At 44.2% G+C, this 22,345-nt stretch overlaps 1 protein-coding gene across 2 annotated transcripts in view; it reads left to right on the top strand.

Moving 5' to 3' along the window:
- Positions 1–22,345, top strand: part of TNR (tenascin R) — a 94,524-nt gene that overhangs the window by 34,898 nt on the left and 37,281 nt on the right. For both annotated transcript variants that reach the window (XM_055583648.1, XM_055583649.1), the window contains 7 exons: positions 10,016–10,105; positions 11,146–11,409; positions 12,261–12,530; positions 13,726–13,845; positions 14,988–15,134; positions 18,158–18,277; positions 22,193–22,336. In XM_055583648.1, coding sequence (XP_055439623.1) covers positions 10,016–10,105; positions 11,146–11,409; positions 12,261–12,530; positions 13,726–13,845; positions 14,988–15,134; positions 18,158–18,277; positions 22,193–22,336 — 1,155 coding nt within the window. The remainder of the gene's footprint in view (positions 1–10,015; positions 10,106–11,145; positions 11,410–12,260; positions 12,531–13,725; positions 13,846–14,987; positions 15,135–18,157; positions 18,278–22,192; positions 22,337–22,345) is intronic.

The following is a 22,345-nucleotide window of genomic DNA, read 5'->3' as shown; positions in this document are numbered from 1 at the left end:
AATGCTGTATATGAGAACAGACCTTGGTGATGATTTTCTGTTTCAAACATAAGTTTGTAGGACCAGTCCCTTCCTTAAAGTCAGCATGGAGTCTTCTCTTGATGCTTGAACATCATCCACACCCTCAATTCAGGGAGTTGTCCTCCAAAGCCTTTCTCATTCAGGGAACCCTGGAGAAGCATCTACCATTCCCCTCAACAAGATCAGAAGGGGGAAGCCTGAGAGGTTAGACCCAGAACAGCAAAAAGTAGATTGTTGCCTACCTGGCATGATTTCAGGGGTTCCCAGAAGATCCTCTGTCTCCAAATATCCCCCCATCCATGAAACCATCTATGAAATCCCCTGCTGGAGATTTCCCTGTGAGAAGCCCTATATTGGGTCCCTGGTTTTCATGAATTCTTTTACCAGATACACATTTGCCTGTGTTATTCCCTCAGCCTGCAATGCCCTTTCCCCGACCAAATATCACCTGATCATTCAAACTCAGCTCAGATATTCTCTCATAGAAGTCTTCCCAGCATCACTGTCGCACCTCCCATGCTGCTTCTATGCATTATACATTTTTTCACTATACTACATACTGAATTAAAATATTAAAAAAAAATCAAGTCGCTTGACCCAAAGACCTAAGAGTATAGTGAGGAGACTAGCAAGAAAACTAACAATAACAACATAATAGCATGGTTGTTAGGAAAACTAAGAGAGTAACTGCAAACTCCCTGGGGACAGGGTCCCTGGTTTGCCCCTCCCTTTAAAGGCAGATGTCTTTCTTTTCCTTTAAAGTTTTTGATTTTTAACATTTATTTACTTTTTACTGTACTGAGTCTTTGTTGCTGTGTGCAGGCTTTCTCTCATTGCAGTGAGCGGGGCTACTCTCTAGCGGCAGCACGCAGGCTTCCCACTGTGGTGGCTTCTCTTGGTGCGCAGTACTGGCTGTAGGTGCGTGGGCTTCACTACTTGAGGTACACGGGCTGGGTTGTGCTATTTCAGTAGTTGTGGTACCCAGGGCATGTTGGATCTTCTTGGGTCAGGGATCAAACCCACATCCCCTGTATTGGCAGGCGGATTCCTAACCACTGGACCACCAGGGAAGTCCAAAGGCAGACATCTTTTAATGCACTCAGTTCAGTTCAGTCCCTCAGTCATGTCAGACTCTTTGCGACCTCATGGAATGCAGCACACCAGGCTACCCTGTCCATCACCAACTCCCAGAGCTTACTCAGACTCATGTCTGTCCATAGAGTCGGTGATGCCATCCAACCATCTCATCCTTTGTCGTCCCCTTCTCCTCCTGCCTTCAATCTTTCCCAGCATCCGGGTCTTTTCAAATGAGTCAGTTCTTCGCATCAGGTGGCCAAAGTATTGCAGTTTCAACTTCAGCATCAGTCCTTGCAATGAATATTCAGGACTGATTTCCTTTAGGATGGACTGGTTGGATCTCCTTGCAGTGCAAAGGCTCTCAAGAGTGTTCTCCAACACCACAGTTCAGAAGCATCAATTCTTAGGCACTCAGCTTTCTTTATAGTCCAACTCTCACATCCATACATGACTATTGGAAAAACCATAGCTTTGACTAGACAGACCTTTGTTGGCAAAGTAATGTTTCTGCTTTTTAATATGCTGTCTAGGTTGGTGATAGCTTTTCCTCCAAGAAGCAAGCATCTTTTAATTTCATGGTTGCAGTCACCATCTGCAGTGACTTTGGAGCCCAAAAAAATAGTCTCTCACTGTTTCCATTGTTTCCCCATCTATTTGCCATGAAGTGATGGGACCAGATGCCATGATCTTAGTTTTCTGAATGTTGAGCTTTAAGCCAACTTTTTCACTCTCCTCTTTCACTTTCATCAAGAGGCTCTTTAGTTCTTCTTCACTTTCTGCCATAAGGGTGGTGTCATCTGCATATCTGAGGTTATTGATATTTCTCCCGGCAATCTTGATTCCAGCTTGTGCTTCATCCAGCCCAGCATTTCTCATGATGTACTCTGCATATAAATTAAATAAGCAGAGTGACGATATACAGCCTTGACATACTCCTTTCCCAATTTGGAACCAGTCTGTTGCACCATGTCCAGTTCTAACTGTTGCTCCTTGACCTACATACAGATTTCTCAGGAGGCAGGTCAGGTGGTCTAGTATTCCCATCTCTTTAAGAATTTTCCATAGTTTGTTGTGACCCACATAGTCAAAGGCTTTGGCATAGTCACTAAAGCAGAAATAGATGTTTTTCTGGTATTCTCTTGCTTTTTTGATGATCTAACTGATGTTGGCAATTTGATCTCTGGTTCCTCTGCCTTTTCTAAATCCAATTTAAACATCTGGAAGTTCACAGTTCACATACTGTTGAAGCCTGGCTTGGAGAATTTTGAGCATTACTTTGCTAGCGTGTGAGATGAGTGCAATTGTGCGGTAGTTTGAGCATTCTTTGGCATTGCCTTTCTTTGAGATTGGAATGAAAATTGACATTTTCCTGTGGCCACTGCTGAGTTTTCCAAATTTGCTGGCATATTGAGTGCGGCACTTTCATAGCATCATCTTTTAGGATTTGAAATAGCTCAACTGGAATTCCATCACCTCCATTAGCTTTGTTCATAGTGATGCTTCAGCAAACTAAATCCCCAACCCCAGTTTGGTAGGCTTGAACTTCACAGATATTCTGGAGATGAATCCAGGGATTTAGAGATGGAAAGGTCCCATATTTCTGAATGCCCATGTGAACTTAACCAAGCCTGCAGACCCCAGGTGTCTTATTCATGCTTTTGCTGGCAAGACACAGCAATCTCAGTTTCTTGGGCCTCCTTCTCCCACTACTTTGCTGCCAGCAGCAGGAAGCATGAAGAACAGGCCTCCTAGACAGAGGGAAGTGAGTCATCCTGCCTTTATCACCCACCCACGGTCCTTGCAGTGCAGGTGAGAATCTGCTCATTGAGCTAGTTGGGCTCATTGAGCTCACAATTAGAGCTAGTTGCTCTCTGGCTCTAATTAACCTCTTCCTGTTCACCATGTCCCATCCTGCCCACTGGAGAATTCCATATCTCCGCCCCTCAACCTTTCCTAATCTTGGCTAGCTTTCAAGATTCAATTCAAGTCCCTTCTCTAGAAAAGTCTTCTCTGGCTACTCCAGCCCAGCCCATGCTGATTTCATCCCCACTCTGAAATTGTTTTCTTAGTTAGCTTCCCATGGAGTGGTACCAAATCACTTTCAAATTCCAATTCGCCTACTCCATTTTCCTATCCCAGCCTGTAAGACTCTTAGGGACCATGCAGTGATGTATCAGAAAGAACAATAAACCTGGATTCCAAACCCTGTTTCATTGCGTATTAGCATTGTGACCTTGGTTTGAGAAATGGACTTCTCCAGTCCTCTGTTTACCCATAAGTAATGCCCTCCCGGCAGAGTGGAAAACAAGATATTGTGTATGAATCTCTAAGAAACTAGTCATTCAATAATGGACCTCTTGGCTACCAGGCACTCAAAGTTCTCTTTTGATTTTTATCCCTCCTTTATTCCCTCTCTTTATTTTTTATTATTCTTATAGATTACCCAGTGCCTGCAGCTCAGTACTTGGTATATTCTTGTTATTCAGTCACTAAGTCATATCCGACTCTTTGAGACCCCATGGATTGCAGTGCACCAGGCTTCTCTGTCCTTTACTATCTCCTGGAGTTTGCTTAAACTCATTGAGTTAAACTCTGTTGAGTCCATGATGCCATCCAACCATTTCATCCTCTATCCTCCCCTTCTTCTCTCCTTCAATCTTTCCCAGCATCAGGGTCTTTTCCAATGAGTCAGCTCTTTGCATCAGGTGACCAAAGTATTGGAGCTTCAGGTTCAGCATCAGTCCTTCCAGTGATATATTCAAGGTATATATGGGTGCTCAATAAGTAATGAATATCCTTTTCAGTACAGATTTCTTTGTATCTCTTTAAGGACAAGGGTGATTCCATTCAGCTCACCCTTGTATCAAGTACACAACCCTGTGCCCAGCACAAAGGAGACCATCAGTCATGTTTGCTGAGTGCATGAACTGTGTGCTTTGAGTGTTCAAAGAAGAATGGATATGCAGGGAAAGAGTTGAGGGAAGTGTCATCCCCTGAGTTGAACCAATGAAGTTCTATAAGAGATGGAGAGTGGTGGTTTCCCATGGGATGAATTTTCTGAGCTAGTGTTAAAAAGAGAGCAGAGCCATTCATATGCTACTACTTGCAGGAGTTGGACAGAAAGATAAAGGGAGCATTGATAGAGAGCAATGGGGTCTTTAAAAAGTGAGAAATCCCTAGGAGTCTTCCAAGTGCTGATATATAAGTGTACCCGCTATGCCTTGGGTATGCATTTCCTTTTCCAGCAGAAAGTGTATTTTACCTGCTGGCAAAGAGCAACAATTCACTTGTAGCACAGGAAGAAAGCTGCTGAAAATCAAAGAAAAGCAGCAGGCAGGAACCTATAAGCGAGTCCCACTTCCCCATCCCCTAGACAGAAAGCTTGGAAAAAGAGCACTTTAAATTCTACTCTACACTTTTCTGGGAGAAGATGATTCCATTGTAAATTATTGAACATTTCATTTAAGCTTCATAAATAAGAAACTCAGATGAAAACGGTACATGTTGGCTCCGTTTGGCAACATATAATTTCTGTCTTCCTTCCTCAATCTGTCACCCTTCATCTACGTTGGAAAATTTCTACTTCATTATAGGCAATTGAAGGTCTCAATCAGTTGTCTGAGAGTAGTTTATGTCCCAAAGGTAATCTAATTTCTCCAGCCAAGTATGTACCTGGGACTTGCGAACATACTGGTGGAGATAAATATGTGCTTTGAACAGATCTGGGGGCGTTGCAATAGCCCAACTCAATCCAGTGACGGGTAGCAGCCCAGCCAGGGGCCAGCTCCTTGCTGACACCTGGACTCCCTAAATCCCTGGTTTCATCAGAGTCAGTGGGCTAAGCTTCAGCAAACTGAGAACAGGTGTGCCGAGGACCAACCTGTATCTGTCTGGGGCACACCAAAAAATGACTCAAAATTCTGGAGTAGTTCTCTGAGCCAGGTAATAATGCTATGGGCTACTCTTACGATACACCAGGTACTGTACTTTCTCTACATTGGCTCATTTAATCCCCAGGACCCTCTGAGATAGTCACTATTACTCTTACCATTCTACAGAGAATAAAGCTCAAAGATATGAAGGAATCAGAGTTACACACGTATGTTTGGTCGGTGCAAAAGTATTGAGGTTTTGCATTGCTGGACTTTGCCATTCAATATTGGAATACATTCTTAAATAAATGTGGTTATGTTATACATCATTTTAATGCATATTTCTCACTTTAGGTTTTTTGCTAATGACATTACTTGCTGTGTATTTTATATGTATTTTAGACTATGGAAGTGATATTAGACAAAAATCAAATTTGAGTGATTTTCTCATTTGAGTTCAAAACGGGTTGTAAAGCAGCAGAGATAACTTCCAAATCAACAACCCATTTGGCTCAGGAACTGCTAATGAATGTACAGTGCAGTGGTGGTTCAAGAAGTTTTGCAAAAAAGATGAGAGCCTTGAAGATGAGGAGCATAGTGGCTGGCCATCAGAAGTTGACAACAATTGAGAGCAATCATCAAAGCTGACCCTCTTACAACTATGTGAGAAGTTGCTGGAGAACTCAACATCGACCATTTTATGGTTGTTCAGCATTTGAAACAAATTGAAAAGGTGAAAAAGTTCAATAAGTGGATGCCTTGTGAGCTGACCAAAAGTTAAAAAAAAAAAAAAGATGTCATTTGGAAGTGTCATCTTCTCTTATTCTGTGCAACAAGGAACCATTACTTGATCGGATTGTGATGTGTGATGAAAAGTGGATTTTATATGACAACTGACAATGACCAGCTCAGTGGTTGGACTAAGCAGTTCTAAAGCACTTCCCAGAGCAAAACTTGAAAGCACCAATGAAAGGTCATGGCCACTGTTGGGTAGTCTACTGCCCGTCTGATCCACTACAGTGGGATTCAATTCTGAATCCCAGGGAAACCATTACATCTGAGAAGTATGCTCAGCAAATCAATGAGATGCACCAAAAACTGCAACGCCTGCAGCTGGCACTGGTCAACAGAAAGTGCCCAGTTCTTCTCCACAACAATGCCCAACCACAGGCCACACAACCGACGCTTCAAAAGTTGAACGAATTGGGCTATAAAGTTTTGCCTCATCCACCATATTCATGTCATCACTCACCAACCATCTACCACTTCTTCAAGCATCTGGACAACTTTTTTCAGGGAAAACACTTCCACAACCACCAGGAGACAGAAAATGCCTTCCAAGAGTTTGTTAAATCCTGAAGCATGGATTTTTACACTATAGGAATAAGCAAGCTTATTTCTCATTGGCAAAATTGTGTTAATTGTAATGGCTCCTATTTTGATTAATCAAGATGTGTTTGAAATGAGTTACAATGATTTAAAATTCACAGTCCAAAACCACCACAATTACATTTGAACCAACCTAATAGAAAGTGGCAGAACCTAAATATTAATGTCCAGCAGACCTCAAAATTCACCTCCACCAGTGTTGACACTTTATTTTTTTTAATATTTGTTTTTTATGTTTGACTGAGCCAGGTCTTAGTTGTAGCATGCTGGATCTCTGCTGCTTCACGTGGGATCTTCTGTTGGCGGTGTGCAGGCTTCTGTCTAGCTGTGGTGTGCAGGCTCTGGAGTGCGTGGGCTCAGTAGCTGTGACTCGCAGGCTTAGTTCCCCATTGGCATGTGGAATCTTAGTTCCCCAACCAGGGATCGAACTCACATCTCCTACACTGGAAGGCAATTCTTAACCCATGGACCACTAAGGAAGTCCCAATGTTGACACTTTAGAGAAAGAAAGAACTAAAGGTAAGGAACTGACTGGAGCCGGTTTGAGAAGAGGAAGAAAGGGGCTGATTCTAACTCTGACCTGAGAGCCTGGTCAGTAAGGCCTGGTGGGTTCTGCCTTACCCGGGCATGGAGGGGCTCACTGCACAGGCTGTACTAAAACGATGCTGAGGAGGGAGTGCAGAACCCTCTGGCTCCCACGCATCATTCACCTTCCTGAAACCAAGCCCTTGTTAAGGAAGGGTTGCTCGATGCATTTCCTGTCAAAATCGTCCCTCTTCCTTCAAGGCTCCTGGGAGGTCACAACTGCTCTGGGGAGGGGAGGAACTGAAGGGAAGAGTAAGGCATTCTGTCCTAAAAGCCCTGACCCCTGAGGCCAGAAGCCAAGGGTCATCTCCAGCTGGTCACAGACTTACTCTTTGCCTTGTGTGTGTGCTTAGTCGCTCAGTCATGTCCGACTCTTTTGTGACCCTTTGGACTGTAGCCCGCCAGGCTCCTCTGACCATGGGGATTCTCCAGGCAAGAAGACTGGAGTGGGTTGCCATGGCCTCCTCCAGAGGATCTTCCCAACCCAGGGACTGAACCCAGGTCTCCCACATTGCAGACAGATTCTTTACCACCTGAGCCACCAGGGAAGTCTGAAATGTTTGTGTCCCCACCACAATTCGTTTATTGTAATCCTCATTCCAGTGTGATGGTATTAGAAGAAGGAGTCTTTGAGAGATGACTAGATCATGAGGGTAGAGTCCTCATGAATGGGACTAGTGATCTCGTAAAAGAGACCTCAGAGAGTTTTCTTGCTTTTTTGCTGTATGAGAACACAGTGAGAAGATGGTCTATGAACCAGGAAGCAGGAGCTCACCAGACATCAAATCTGCTGGTGCCTTGATCTTGAACTTCTTAGCTTCCATAACTGTGAGAAACACATGTTTATTGTTTGAATCACCAGCCCATTGCAGCCTAAGCAGACGAAGACACCATGGGCCAACAGAGGTGGAGACTGGAGTGATGCAGCTGGAAGCCAAGGCATACCACCAAGCATTCCCAGCAGCTACTGGAAGTTAGGAAGAGCCAAGAATACTCCCTGTTTAAAGCCTTTGGAAGGAGCATGGGTCTACCCATACCTTGATTTTGGCCCTCTAGACACCAGAACTGGAAGAGAATACATTTCTGTTGTTTTAAGCCACCAAGTTTGTGATCCTTTGTCATGGCAGCCATCCAGGTGGATTCTTTACTGAGTGAGCCACCAGGGAAGCCCAAAATGTTTGTGTCCCCCCAAAATTCATCTATTGTAATCCTCATTCCAGCATGATATTAGGAGATGGAGCCTTTGGGAGATGATTAGGTCATGAGGGAAACTAATGCAGACGGGGGAAGGACTCCCCATTTCACATTCCTCATAAGGTTGTGGTAATAGTCAAAACACAGTCAGATCACCAGAGCACTGAGGAACCTAAATGGGAAGGAAATCCAAAAAAGATGGAATGTATGTATATGTATACATATAGCTGATTTACTTTGCTGTACACAGAAACTAACACAACACTGTAAAGCAACTGTATTCCTATAAAAAAATTTTTTTCCAAAAAACAGTTAGTTTGAAAAGAACAAGTGTTATTATATAAATGCAGAACAGCATGATCATCAATCTTGGTTCTAGTTGAGCCTTCACAAAGAGATACCCAAAAGGATTCAGACTGACAACAAGGGACCCACAGATAATGATTTGATCTTGTTGTATTTTTTTTACAATTTCAATCTTAATAAATGAGGGTGAGTTTGATGCTAGTTTGGTGCTAGAATAAAGGCCCCCAAAGATGTCCGCATTGTAATCCCTGGAATGTGTGACTATGTCATTTTACACTCACAAAAGGAAGTTATAGATGTAATTAGGTTAAGGATCTTAGGATGGGAAGACTATCCCGTGCTAATCAAGACCAGTGTAATCTCAAGGATCCTTTTTAAAAGGATTCAGAGAGATCAGAGTAGAAGATGGAATCATGGAAGAAGAGCTCAGAGAAAAAAACAGATTTGAAAAAATGTTATACCTCTGACTTTCAAGATGGATTATGAGACCACAAGCCAAGGGATGCCGGCAACCTGTAGAAGCTAGAAATGGTAAAGAAATAAATTCTTTCCTAGAGTCTCCAGAAAGAATACTGCCCTGCCAAACTCCTGAACTGTAAAATAATAGATGTATTGTTTTGAACCACTAGACTGTGGTAATTTGCTGCTACATAAATAGGAAATTAATATATCCGTCAAACTGGTTGAACTGAAAATGAATGTGGGTAAGAGGATAAGGAGACACCCCAGATAATTCTAGATATTCTGGGAGATCCCCAGTGATCCTTTGTATTGAACCCTAAAGAATTTCCCTCGATAGTTGGGAAGTTTTTTCCATTTTCTCCAGCTCCCTAAGGTCCCCCAGAAGTCATCCTCACATTGAAGTGCCCTTGGTAGCTACTACAGGGCACTACATCCCCTTACGTTAAAGACCCTACAGCCTTGAGCTCAGTGAGACAGTGCATCTACCGTTGCTCCCCAGAAAGGATGCAGACATATGGCATCCATATGGCCTCAGTCCCTGTCTATAATGGGTGCAGCTTGTTCTTCATCCACAACGTTCAACAAATGCTTTACAAGCTTATGTCCATACGGTCCTCAATTACACACTCCCCCAATTCAGTGTAAGCAAGAAATCTCCTCACCAGTTGTAGCCAACCTGAGACTCTAAGTGCCTCAAGAAGACTTCCACAGCAGAGCACAGTTCTGAAGGTCACTGACCAGGACAGCCCCACTGCCCTCCCAAGGAGACCGGCAGCAAAAAGGAAGCTCTGCACTGACCAGTTCATCCTCTTGACTTGGTGTGGATTTCCTATGTGGTGAAATTAGGATTTCCTAATAGGTAAAATGAGGAAATGGTAACCCACTCCAGTATCCTTGCCTGGAAAATTGCATGGACAGAGGATCCTGGCAAGCTAAGTCCATGGGGTCACAAGGAGTCAGACATGACTGTGCAAATGGATAAAATTAGGAGGGAATTAAACACAAGATCTGAACAGGATCTTAAGGTCATTTGCTCCACCCCATCCCAATTCAGCCCTCCCCATCCCTGACATACGTGGGATAACATTTGTTTCTGCATCTACCAACAGATCTGGTGCCTGGCACTGAGTATGGGATTGGAATATCCGCCATCATGAACTCACAGCAAAGCGTACCAGCCACCATGAATGCCAGGACTGGTGAGTAGGAAGATTGGTGTGGAAAGAGACCAGGACACTCTGACCTGAGGGCCATTGAGGACTGGTCAGATGGCAATTCCCCCTAATGAACAGGTCCCTGGGTGAGGATTATTGGCCTAGGAACACTGTCTACCTGTAGCTCTTTGATTCCCTGTGCCTACCCTCTGACATCTGACATGCAGGATGGAGTCCCACCCTCTCCTCACACTTGGCACCCAATGGTCTGAAGGGCTGCCCACGGCTGTGCAGAGCAGAGGTGTAAAACCCCCTAAAAGCCAGTGTTGTAGCAAGTCATATTTCCTTCTAAATCATCTCAGAGCAGGCAGAATGTGATACTTCTCACCCCATAGGACAGAACCTTCAGAAAGGCCACAGGCTGAAGGTCTAGACTTGGAAACAATCCATTTGAGCTTGGAGAAAGGAGAAGTCCACTGAGATTCTTGCTATTCTGGATCCAACAATTTTGGTTTCAAATCCCAGGCAAATTCCAAAGTCACTTTAGTAACTGGTAGCAGCCTGGGCTGGGCTGGTCTGAACCAATCCCTGTCCCAAGGTTGTCGAGCATAGACAACCTCTCTAGAGAATCTCAAGACATGGGTCCCCAGGAGTCCTCAGATCTTATTGCCTACACACCTGTGGCCAGGTCATTCGGAATGGCACCAGGAACAGAGGTAGTTATGGTTGTCAGGAGCAGCATATCTGTACTTGCTTGTGGCACCTGTTTTGCCCTGGTTGGCTTACTGAGAAAGGCTTGGAGAAAATGGAGAGCTTAAAAATCAGCAGCCAGCTTTGTCCCACAGGTGAGTGTCTTGAGTTACTTATGCCTTCCTGCAGATTATTCATCTATATGCCAAACCCCTGGACATCTTTCAAAGGGAAGGTGCTTAACAAAGTGTGAGATTAGTGTCAGCAATGACAAGCCAATCTTCATGGTCAGCAGACCCGCTGATAGCTTAGAAATCCACCGGGGGCCTAATTCCAATAAATACTGGCCCTCGTGTGGAACTTACGTAAAATAGGCTGGTTATTTTGATCCACAGAACTCGACAGTCCTCGAGACCTCATGGTGACAGCCTCCTCGGAAACCTCCATCTCCCTCATCTGGACCAAGGCCAGTGGCCCCATTGACCACTACCGAATTACTTTTACCCCATCCTCTGGGATCGCCTCTGAAGTCACTGTGCCCAAGGACAGGACCTCGTATACATTGACAGATCTAGAGCCCGGGGCAGAGTACATCATTTCAATCACAGCTGAGAGGGGCCGGCAGCAGAGCCTGGAGTCCACTGTGGATGCCTTCACAGGTACCCGGGTAGCAGAAATCTCAGCTGGGTTCAGGGATCAGTGGATCTTAGGATGAGAAGATCATCTAGACAACCCACTCTTCCAACACCCCATTGCCTCTAGAGAAAAGAAGAATTCTAGAGAAAGGTAGAGAAAGAAGAGACAGAGACGAAATTAATAAATACCTCAAGAAAGAATGTGTATGTGTGTGCTTAGTCACTCAGTTGTGTCTGACTCTTTACAAATCCATGAATTGTAGCCCAACAGGCTCCTCTGTTCATGAAATTTTACAGGCAAGAATACTGGAGTTGGTTGCCATTTCCTACCCTAGGGGATCTTTCCAACCCAAGGACTGAACCTGTATCTCCTGTGTGTCTCCTGCATTGGCAGGCAGACTCTTTACCATTGAGTCATCTGGGAAGCCTAAGAGAGAATGGCTGGAGGCGAAGGGGAGAGATGAACAAGGCTACCTGCATGCCTGAAATTATGTCTGGTTTCCTATAGGCTGGTCAGAGTAGTTAATTCTGTTCATTTTCTGCCTGCACTAAGTCAGTGGGCATTCAGAGGATCCATGGGATCATGTTCAATTCCTTCCAGGATAGAAGTTTTAAATCCTCCATCAGTATTATGAATAATTCACAGAGGTGATGCTGTTTTTATGCTGCTGAGGGCATTCATTTTTCAGTATCTGGCTTGGAGAAAGGAGAGTGGATGAGATAGCAGAGTGAGGATGTCGACGCTCTGGTTAACAGTGCAGGTGTAAGTCCTTACTAGCAGGGAAAGCAGACCTCTTTGGTCAGATATCTCCTCTACCCCAGTGGTCCCACCACTTTATGTGGATTTCAGAACCATTCATTTCCTCTGTTTTCAGGCTTCCGCCCCATCTCGCATTTGCACTTTTCTCACGTGACCTCCTCCAGCGTGAACATCACCTGGAGTGACCCATCCCCTCCAGCAGACAGACTCATTCTCAACTACAGCCCGCGGGATGAAGAGGAAGAAATGATGGAGGTCTCCCTGGATGCCACCAAGAGGCATGCTGTCCTGATGGGCCTGCAGCCAGCTACTGAGTACATTGTGAATCTGGTGGCAGTCCATGGCACAGTGACCTCTGAGCCCATCGTGGGCTCCATCACCACAGGTGGGGCTGGAGGACTTGGCAGCAGGTGATAATGGGGATTCCCACGGTAACCTTTATGAAATTTACAAAGAGAAACACCCAAGGAGTAGGGGACCACCTTGTTTATCCAGAGAGGGTCTATGAGTTGTTCTTAAACAGTCACCTCTTCCAGGGCTGCACAAAATGTATAAGATAGGAAGCTTCCACTTAGAAGATAGGATGGACCTGATGTCTTAAGGAGGCCAGGGCTTTAATGCATTGATCCAGAGGTCCTCCTTCTATCAACTTAGAAGAAAACTCTGGAGAGAGCTAGTCTCCAAGAGGAGACCCTTCTACAGTGAGGAGACATCTGTTCCTCTTCTGGAGAGCCATCTCTTGACTGCCCAGTCAGTTCAATTTGTGAATGATGTTTCCCCAGAATCGTATGAGACTGGCATGCAACCATATAGGGACCTGGTACTCTGAGAATGGGGCTGATCTGCATGTTGTCTGAAAAAACACAGCTACTCTGAGATGCACTGAATCACTTGCAACTCATCCTTCTTACATACAGTCACAAATATGAGTGTGATGTGGGTGAGGACGTCTGTTTGGGTGATTTCTTATATACTTTCAAGAATTGAACAAGTGGATTAAACACTCAGCTGGTTTTGGCCCTGTAACCTGCCAGTAGTGGAAAAAAAAAAAAAATAGAGCATACAGTATAAATTAAAAAAACAGTTTAGGAAAGTGGATTTGTTCTGAACTTGTACTCTGAAATCCCTGTACAGTCAATAGCAATTTTTCCAAATTGACCAAAGGTGGTTGATACAAAAAAAGAGAGAGGTGGGGGAGAGAGAGAGAGTTGGGTTTGTTCAAAAGAAGCTGCCCCAAAGAAAATGACCATTACTCCTAGTTCAAAACAAAACAACAAACTTGAAGGATATTTTCCCGTTGGCCTTCAGATAGTTAAGAGTCGCTACAGAGGCATAGACCTTGACAGCTTGATTTCATGTTGTTAAAATACTCTCTAGGTGCATGGCTCTGGCCATATCTATGAGGTTTCAAGTGAGACTTCAGCCTGATCATGGTTTTAAGGTTTCCTTAGTATAAAGTGTAAGGTCTTGATTGCCTCTGGGACACCAATAGCTCTTGGTCCACATAAAACCAAAAATAGGAAATTGTTTCTCATATTATGCTTTCTGTCTTTTCCCCACGACCACCTGGATCCTTGTAGGAATTGATCCTCCCAAAGACATCACAATTAGCAATGTGACCAAGGACTCAGTTATGGTCTCCTGGAGCCCTCCTGTTGCATCTTTTGATTACTACCGAGTATCCTATCGGCCAACACAAGGTAATAAAGTTACTTGATTTCTCAAAGATGAATAGAATTTGGAACTGGATGAAAACTATTATGGCAGAACTAGCATATCCCAGGGGATATCACCCCCCGGCCTGTAATTTCCTCCTCTCTGTAGCACTCTGCATCAGAATGAGAGTGGGTAATGAGGAGTAGCCAAGGAACCCAGAACATACCAGCTCCTCCCACAAAAGGCTTGATTATATTCACACAGGAAGCAGGCCCTTTACAGGTAGAGTGAGCCATGGTAATCAGTCACCGCTATCCAGACAGCATAGTGAGAAACAAAGAACTCTAAAAGAATCTGCCAAGAGCTGGGGTCACATGCACTTTTATGAGAGAATTAAAGTGAAAGTGAAGTAGCTCAGTCGTGTCTTACTCTTTGCGACCCCTGTGGACTGTAGCCTACCAGGCTCCTCCGTCCATGGGATTCTCCAGGCAAGGATACTGGAGTGGGTTGCCATTTCCTTCTCCAGGGATCTTCCCGACCCAGGGATCAAACCCACGTCTCCCGCATTGCAGGCAGACACTTTACCATCTTAGCCACCAGGGAAGTTGCAAAGAGTTGGACACAACTGAGAGAATTAAAGTCCAAGACTAAAAGCCCTGGGGGATGCCTGAAGACACCACAGAGTCATATGGAGGGAACTACAGAGATAGTGGTCAGGTTACTGCTGCACCATCCAAGTTATGAGTCAGAAGAAACAGGGCCAGACCTCACTTGCATCCTGCCAGCTCTTGCTGCTGCATGTGGAATTATTAAGGAAGTAGAGGATACACTTACTTCCAGTGAGCTGGGGGCATGATTTTCCAGACTGCCAGATCTCTGGGCTGCATGGGCCAGTCTGCAGCCATGCTTTCTATACTACTTGAAGACCAGCTTGTTAGAAAACCACCTAATAAATAGTTTCCGCCCCCTCTTTGTTCTTGGGATCCTATACAATATGGGGGTGGGATCAGCATGCAAGGTATCTTCAAAGTCCAACATTCCCAGCCCCCTCTCTCCCAACTGGGTGCTGACCCTTGTGCTCATCTGTCGGTGCTGAATGACAAAGTGCCCCTGGGAGATCCTGTATCATGAGCTGCATTGATGTGAGATCCATAGAACTTGACCTGTGGCTTCTGCTCTTCCTTAGTGGGACGACTGGACAGCTCAGTGGTGCCCAACACGGTGACAGAATTCACCATCACCAAGCTGTACCCAGCTACGGAATATGAAATTAGCCTCAACAGTGTGCGGGGCAGGGAGGAGAGTGAGCGGATCTGCACTCTTGTGCACACAGGTGGGCACGCCTCCCCGTGGGGGGACAAGGTGGGACCCCAGCTGAGGACCTGGACCAACAGAAATTATCCTGGCTAACTCAGAGGACACTGGTTCTGGGTTGGGGATGGGAGGTTGCCCTCCAGGTTGTTCCTTGGACTCACAATTTGAAGCAATTTGCAAAGTTCCTCCCTTGGAGCTCCTCTGTAACACTAGGAGTTTAGAGAGTCACCCTCTAAGAGTCTTACTGGTTTAGGTCAGACATTTTCATGGCATTTCCAATATGAAAAGTAACCCTCCAAAGACTCATGACGGAAGTGAATTCCAGAACAGACACGTGATTCATCCCATCTAATTTTTTAAAAGACTCTGACAGGGAAACTTTACCTTAGAGAAAAAACAAAAGGGGTCTGTTATTCCAGTAATGACCCTTAGAATCATGAAACCCCTCATTCTACATGACCAGAACCACCAAGTAACTGCATTTGCTTTTGCTTTATCATCCAGGGAGGAGGAAGGAGGTGCTTTTCTCTGGAAAAAATGATGAGCTTGAGAACAGGGCTCTGACAGCCCCTACCCTGCTCTTCTTTTCTGACTCCTCAGCCAGCTCATAATGCAGAACTAGGACAGGTTTTCCACAGAAAACATGAGAGGGAACAGTGAAAGCTTTCGGTTCCAACCCCAGACGCAACTATCAGTGACAATATAGTTCCTGTATATTGAAGCATATATTCAGGAGTGCACTGACCCAGCACATAAGAAGACATCCAGCTTGCCTCATTAAGAGAACACCTGGATTTTCTGAGGCTGTTTACTTCCCTCAGGGAATGAACGGTACTTCATGAATGACAGCAACTTGGAATTCCTCACTGCTCTTGTAGATACACTCACCAGCCCAGAAGGAGCATCTCTAAGGCCATGGCCAAAGAAATATTCCTTCAGAAACTCAAAAAATTATTCACCTGAAAACATCACAGGATGTTCCTATCTTCCCTACTGTCCTTCCATGCCTGTGACTACATATAGCACGGCCATGTTTTTGGTTCAATCTTACCCTTCCTATCAAGATGTCTATGACCATTAAAGTATCAATACATGTTGACCTGAAGGGATGCCCAGTGAGTATAAAGAAGCCCTCCTCATCCATTCCTCTAAGTCTTAGAAATTCACATTAAAGAAATTAGGGTTTTTCTCAGTGAGGACAATAAAATGAACTTCACGAGCCTCCAAACCCAAAAGTATAAGAGAACAACTTAGGTCAAAAACTCACTCCTTGGGTTCTTGGTCATAAGCTGCTGCTGCTAAGTCGCTTCAGTCGTGTCCAACTCTGTGCGACCCCTTTTAGACGGCAGCCCACCAGGCTCCCCCGTCCCTGGGATTCTCCAGGCAGGAGTGGTTTGCCATTTCCTTCTCCAATGCATGAAAGTGAAAAGTGAAAGTGAAGTCACTCAGTTTTGTCCGACTCCTTGCGACCCCATGGACTGCAGCCTACCAGGCTCCTTCGTCCATGGGATTCTCCAGGCAAGAGTACTGGAGTGGGGTGCCATTTCCTTCTCCATTGGTCATAAGCAAGTATCTCTAAAGCATATATTCAATAATGCACCGACCCAGCTTCCCTCCTTCAAGTTCAGGCAGAGCTATTTCGGCAACTCCCAACAAATAGATTACTCACAGAAATGTTTTATTTTGTTCTTTTGCTGTTGCTGTTGCTTTAGTGTGAGGTCTATGATTTTATAACTTTTGACAATGATTAGTCCTCAAGGTCTCCTGGTAGGTCTCAAAGAGGTCAAGCTAAATGTAGTCTCTTAAGGTTTTTCTTCTTTGTTTCTTTTTGGAAGGTTGCATTTGAAGACCTTGTTCAAGGCATAGATTATGGACACAATTCAGATGTTAAAATTGTAAATGGTTGTTTCTTTGAAATAAAGGACATAGACAAGCAATAAGAGCCTTCAGTTAGAGAAGAGAGAGAGATCAATAGTATATCTGGGTCCCCAAAATTAAATTACATGACACATAGGTTGAGCTGATACCTAAACTACTGTAATAACCTGCATTTCTAAGATAAATCCCAACTTTATGAAAGAGAGATACAGTAAGGAAATGAGGCAGGGAACAGGAGCAGTAAAGAATCCACCTGCAATTTAAGAGATGAGGGTTCGATCCCTGGGTCGGAAAGGTCCACTCCAGTATTCTTGCCTGGAGAATCCCATGGACAGAGGAGTCTGGTGGGCTACAGTCCATAGTGTCGCAAAGAGTCAGACATGACTGAAGCAACTAAATCACATGTGCGAGAGAGAATAAGAATATGGTGCTATGATGAACAAACTCTGTTCCTCAACAGGCACTCCTGGCTTTAAGCCTGGACCAAGTCCCTTGACTCTCTATGCCAAAAAAGAGCCCAGGACTCAGTACAGAGTCAGCCTTGTGAGTAGCAAAGCAAGTATTCAATGAGCAGATATGACTTTAAAGGCAACCTGAGTCCCATTTCTCATTCCACAAGTATTTACTGAGCAACGTCTAAGTTCTAGGTGCTGGGGTTACTCCCTGACTTCAGGGAACTCCCACCACACTTCCTGCAGTTCATCAACAGAGACTGTTTCACATGGCATGCCCCTTCTATCAACATTTATGCAAGTAAAAAGAGCCTGGGAAGCATATTAGCTCATCAGCTACAAAAATATAACAGTTTTGATATGTTCTTAGTTTCTCTATCTAGGTTTAAATGTCTAAAGCACAAGAGTCATACCTTGGACTCCCTGTTAACACCCGACTGCTCTGCACAGAAGAAGTTAATGAATCAATTTTAAAAAAGATCTGAGAGTAATTAAGGGAGTGCTGGGTGCTTGAGAGGAAGGAGAAATGGGAGAAGGGGAAGGGGCTGATGGAATCAAAAGGGGAGAAAGAAAAGAGGTCTTCACTCACTTCATTATTTTTGTCACACAGCAGCAGACAAGCATTCTAGGTGAAACCACAGGAGACAGTTCTCTCCTCCTCCATCCTGCAGTCCCTCTTACCTCTCCCTGGTATTTTCCCATGTTGTTTCAGCCATGGACAATCCTGCGGACCTGACTGCTACCAACATCACCCCAACCGAAGCCCTGCTGCAGTGGAAGGCGCCCATGAGCGGAGTAGAGAACTACGTCATTGTTCTCACCCACTTTGCAGGTGGGTGTCTGTGGATCACTGCATTAGGCAGGTGGGAACGGTGGGGATTGGGGCTGAAGACCAGTATGAAAATTTTTTAAAAATCTTTTTAATCTGAAAGAAAATTAGAAATTTCCCTGCTTTAATTTCACCATAAAGCCCTCAAGATAGCCCCCAAACTCTGTGAACTCTATCAACTATGGGAGTTGAGAAAGTTAAATCTAAGAAGGGCATGTAACCAATACAGAAACAGAAGTAGCACTTGAAAGACAAAACTCAGAACTTGCCCCAGAATGCTATAGGCAAGAAAGTTGACTTTTCTAGATATTTTACGAAGTGAGGAAAACACTGAAGGACCATCCATGATAACAGGTGACAGAGGATTCAGAACTAGTAAATTCTTCTGTCGCTTTGATCTTCTCTACCCATATCCAACCCCAAAGGTTGCGCCAACATGAGGTCTTGAATTTTAAGGTCTTCTTTGCCATATTTACTCACCTTAATGCTATTTGAAGTTGAATAGAGAAGCCCAAAGCAGAATGCTATTGAGTAGTTCAAGTGTCTAGGCCTAGGAAATTATTTATCTGCCTAAATTATACATGTGCTCACAGAACATTGTGGGTTATAGGCAGGAATCCAGAGAACAAAGATACCAGAAGACAGAAGGCAGGCAGATGTCTTGATTTTCAAAAATGACAGATTAAGTCAATTCTGTAAGCTGCAAAGTAAACTGATTGTCAAAGCTTGGGAAAGAAATCAAAACAGACTATTAAATAAGTTGGAAAGGAATTAATGATTACTACATACCAGCACAGGTTCGTAAAGTATGAGTTTTGCCCAAACCACTTTTTGCCCCCCTTTTTTTCACTGGCAAATCTGCTAGCGCATCAGTATCTCAGCAAGGCATTAGAAGGCCCACCTCCCATTTAGGTGGAAAACTGCATGGTGGATCACATTTGGAGTTACATAGCTGACTGAATGACTGACCCTCCCCAGAGAATGAACATCATTACTGTGGATACATCCTAACCCTGCTGTGTGCATGCGCAAGCCACGTCAACCCTACCACCCCTCCCTACACATTATGACCCTGCATTTCTAAATTCTCACCTGCCTTCTCAAGCCAACATGCATTTGCACATGTTCTTTCCTGTACCAGGAAACTCTTTCCCCACTTATCTACCTACTAAACTCATCCTTTAAGTCTCAGTTCCAACACAATCTCCTAGATCAAAGCTCTCATTATTCCCTTAAGGCAGTCAGATGCACCTGCTCACGGATATGAAGCACAGAGTTCCACCATAGCAATTTCCATTCATTCAACAGCTACTTTTGCTTTTCCTCCAAAGTGCCATGCACTCTCCGAGACTACAATGATTCAAAGCAAAACACGAGTTCTTATCTTCGAAGAATTCACTTCTAGTAAAGATGCAGACAAGTAAAGAGTTACAACCCAATGTGGGCAGTGTCATGATGTGGGCAAATACAAAACACCAGTCTGCCACACTTGATGGGCCACTATGATTTGGAGTGAGGGTGTGGAGGGGAAGAAAGAAGGAAGATCTTAGATCTGAGAAAAAGAGAAAAAGAATAGGAGAAAGACGTGAATTCCAAGAAAAAGAGCAGCCTGTGGTGCATTTAGAGAGAAAGCTTGGAGAGTCTCAGGAACTGCCATAGATGTGGCTGGAGCACTAACTGTTGGCACCATGTTGTAAAGGAGGGTATTAAAAAGATAGAGCCGTTATATGAGCTCTTTCAAAGGGCTAGTTTAGATTTTAACTTGTTTGCATGCTTTTCTATGTCATTAGACCACAAAAAATTCAAACTTTAGCCCTGCCATTGTTTGGAGAAGTGCCCAATAAACTCTATTAAATGCTGAATGACTCAGAAGTATTCTCAAGACACAATAAGAGGCTTGGCCTTGATCTAATGAACAGTTTTATCAACAGCTTGAATGAATATAGAAAAGATATGAATACGAAATTTATGTTTCAAACAAAACTGTGATCATTAGAATCCAAATTCAGATATATTTTAGTAAACTGAAATGGTAGCCCCACACTCAGTCAACAAGGAAAAATGCAGTAGAAATGAATGCAAATCCCTTCCCATGGGTGCAAAAAATCAACTACACAAGGTAAGGTTGGGAGGGGGTTATAAACATGATCTTTGATGATTTTTAATCTCAGCCTATGATAACAATATCCTCAGATCAGATCAATTGCTCAGTCGTGTCTGACTCTTTGCGACCCCATGAATCGCAGCACGCCAGGCCTCCCTGTCCATCACCAACTCCCAGAGGTCACTCAGACTCACATCCATCGAGTCAGTGATGCCATCCAGCCATCTCATCCTCTGGCGTCCCCTTCTCCTCCTGCCCCCAATCCCTCCCAGCATCAGAGTCTTTTCCAATGAGTCAATTCTTCGCATGAGGTGGCCAAAGTACTGGAGTTTCAGCTTTAGCATCATTCCTTCCAAAGAAATCCCAGGGCTGATCTCCTTCAGAATGGACTGGTTGGATCTCCTTGCAGTCCAGGGGACTCTCAAGAGTCTTCTCCAACACCACAGTTCAAAGGCATCAATTCTTCAGGGCTCAGCCTTCTTCACAGTCCAACTCTCACATCCATACATGACCACAGGAAAAACCATAGCCTTGACTAGACGAACCTTTGTTGGCAAAGTAATGTCTCTGCTTTTGAATATGCTATCTAGGTTGGTCATAACTTCCCTTCCAAGGAGTAAGCATCTTTTAATTTCATGGCTGCAGTCACCATCTGTAGTGATTTTGGAGCCCAGAAAAATAAAGCCTGACACCGTTTCCACTGTTTCCCCATCTATTTCCCATGAAGTGGTGGGACCGGATGCCATGGTCTTCGTTTTCTGAATGTTGAGCTTTAAGCCAACTTTTTCACTCTCCACTTTCACTTTCATCAAGAGGCTTTTGAGTTCCTCTTCACTTTCTGCCATAAGGGTGGTGTCATCTGCATATCTGAGGTTATTGATATTTCTCCCAGCAATCTTGATTCCAGTTTGTGTTTCTTCCAGTCCAGCGTTTCTCATGATGTACTCTGCATATAAGTTAAGTAAACAGGGTAACAATATACAGCCTTGACGAACTCCTTTTCCTATTTGGAACCAGTCTGTTGTTCCATGTCCAGTTCTAGCTGTTGCTTCCTGACCTGCATACAAATTTCTCAAGAGGCAGATCAGGTGGTCTGGTATTCCCATGTCTTTCAGAATTTTCCACCCTAGGACCAGGATTAATATACATACTTGGCACAAATAAAAGCAGAGTCTTAACCTGTTTCTTTCGTTGTCAGCTCATCTCAATTATCATTCTGGATCCTCTTCTGAGTTTTGCATTTCAGCAGGGACACTGATAAACCGTTCCTTGTTTAGAGAAAGGTGGCCAGGAATGTGACAGTTTTAGAATCATCTCATAAGATCCTCTGGAGAAGGCAATGGCAACGCACTCCAGTATTCTTGCCTGGAAAATCCCACGGACGGAGGAGCCTGGCAGGCTACAGTCCATGGAGTCGCAAAGAGTTAGACATGACTAAGAGACTTCACTTTCATACATGTAATGGGGCTTGGGCTGAATGCTCTTAGTCTAGAGGAGAGAAAACCTGATTAGGAAGAGTGAAGGGCAGGAAGGGGTCATGAAACAACAGATTTGGTTTATTCTAACTCCAGAGACCCAAGTAGATGTTATATGAAAGACTATTTGGCCTCCAAATAATCTCTCAATTATGATGAAAAATAAGATGAGAGGGGAGCTTTGTATGGAATATAATGCCAAGTTAAATAACCTCTAGAGGACTTTTTCCAAAATACTCTAACAGTGCATTTTTTTTTAAGGAGTATCGTTGGACTGGATAAGTCTTTCCTAAGTTGAATAGTCTTGTTCAATCCTTATCCATATCCATCTGACTTTAGTTGCTGGAGAGACCATCCTGGTTGATGGAGACAGTGAGGAATTCCAGCTTGTTGACCTGCTTCCTAGGACCCACTACACGGTCACCATATATGCCACCAGCGGGCCTCTCACCAGTGGTACCGTCAGTACCAACTTCTCTACCCGTGAGTACT

The sequence above is a fragment of the Bubalus kerabau genome, chromosome 5 (genome assembly GCF_029407905.1).
Source record: "Bubalus kerabau isolate K-KA32 ecotype Philippines breed swamp buffalo chromosome 5, PCC_UOA_SB_1v2, whole genome shotgun sequence".
In the NCBI taxonomy this organism is placed as follows: Eukaryota; Metazoa; Chordata; class Mammalia; order Artiodactyla; family Bovidae; genus Bubalus; species Bubalus kerabau.
The sequence above is the reverse complement of the archived record's forward strand: the minus strand, read 5'-3'. Positions and strand labels throughout refer to the sequence as shown.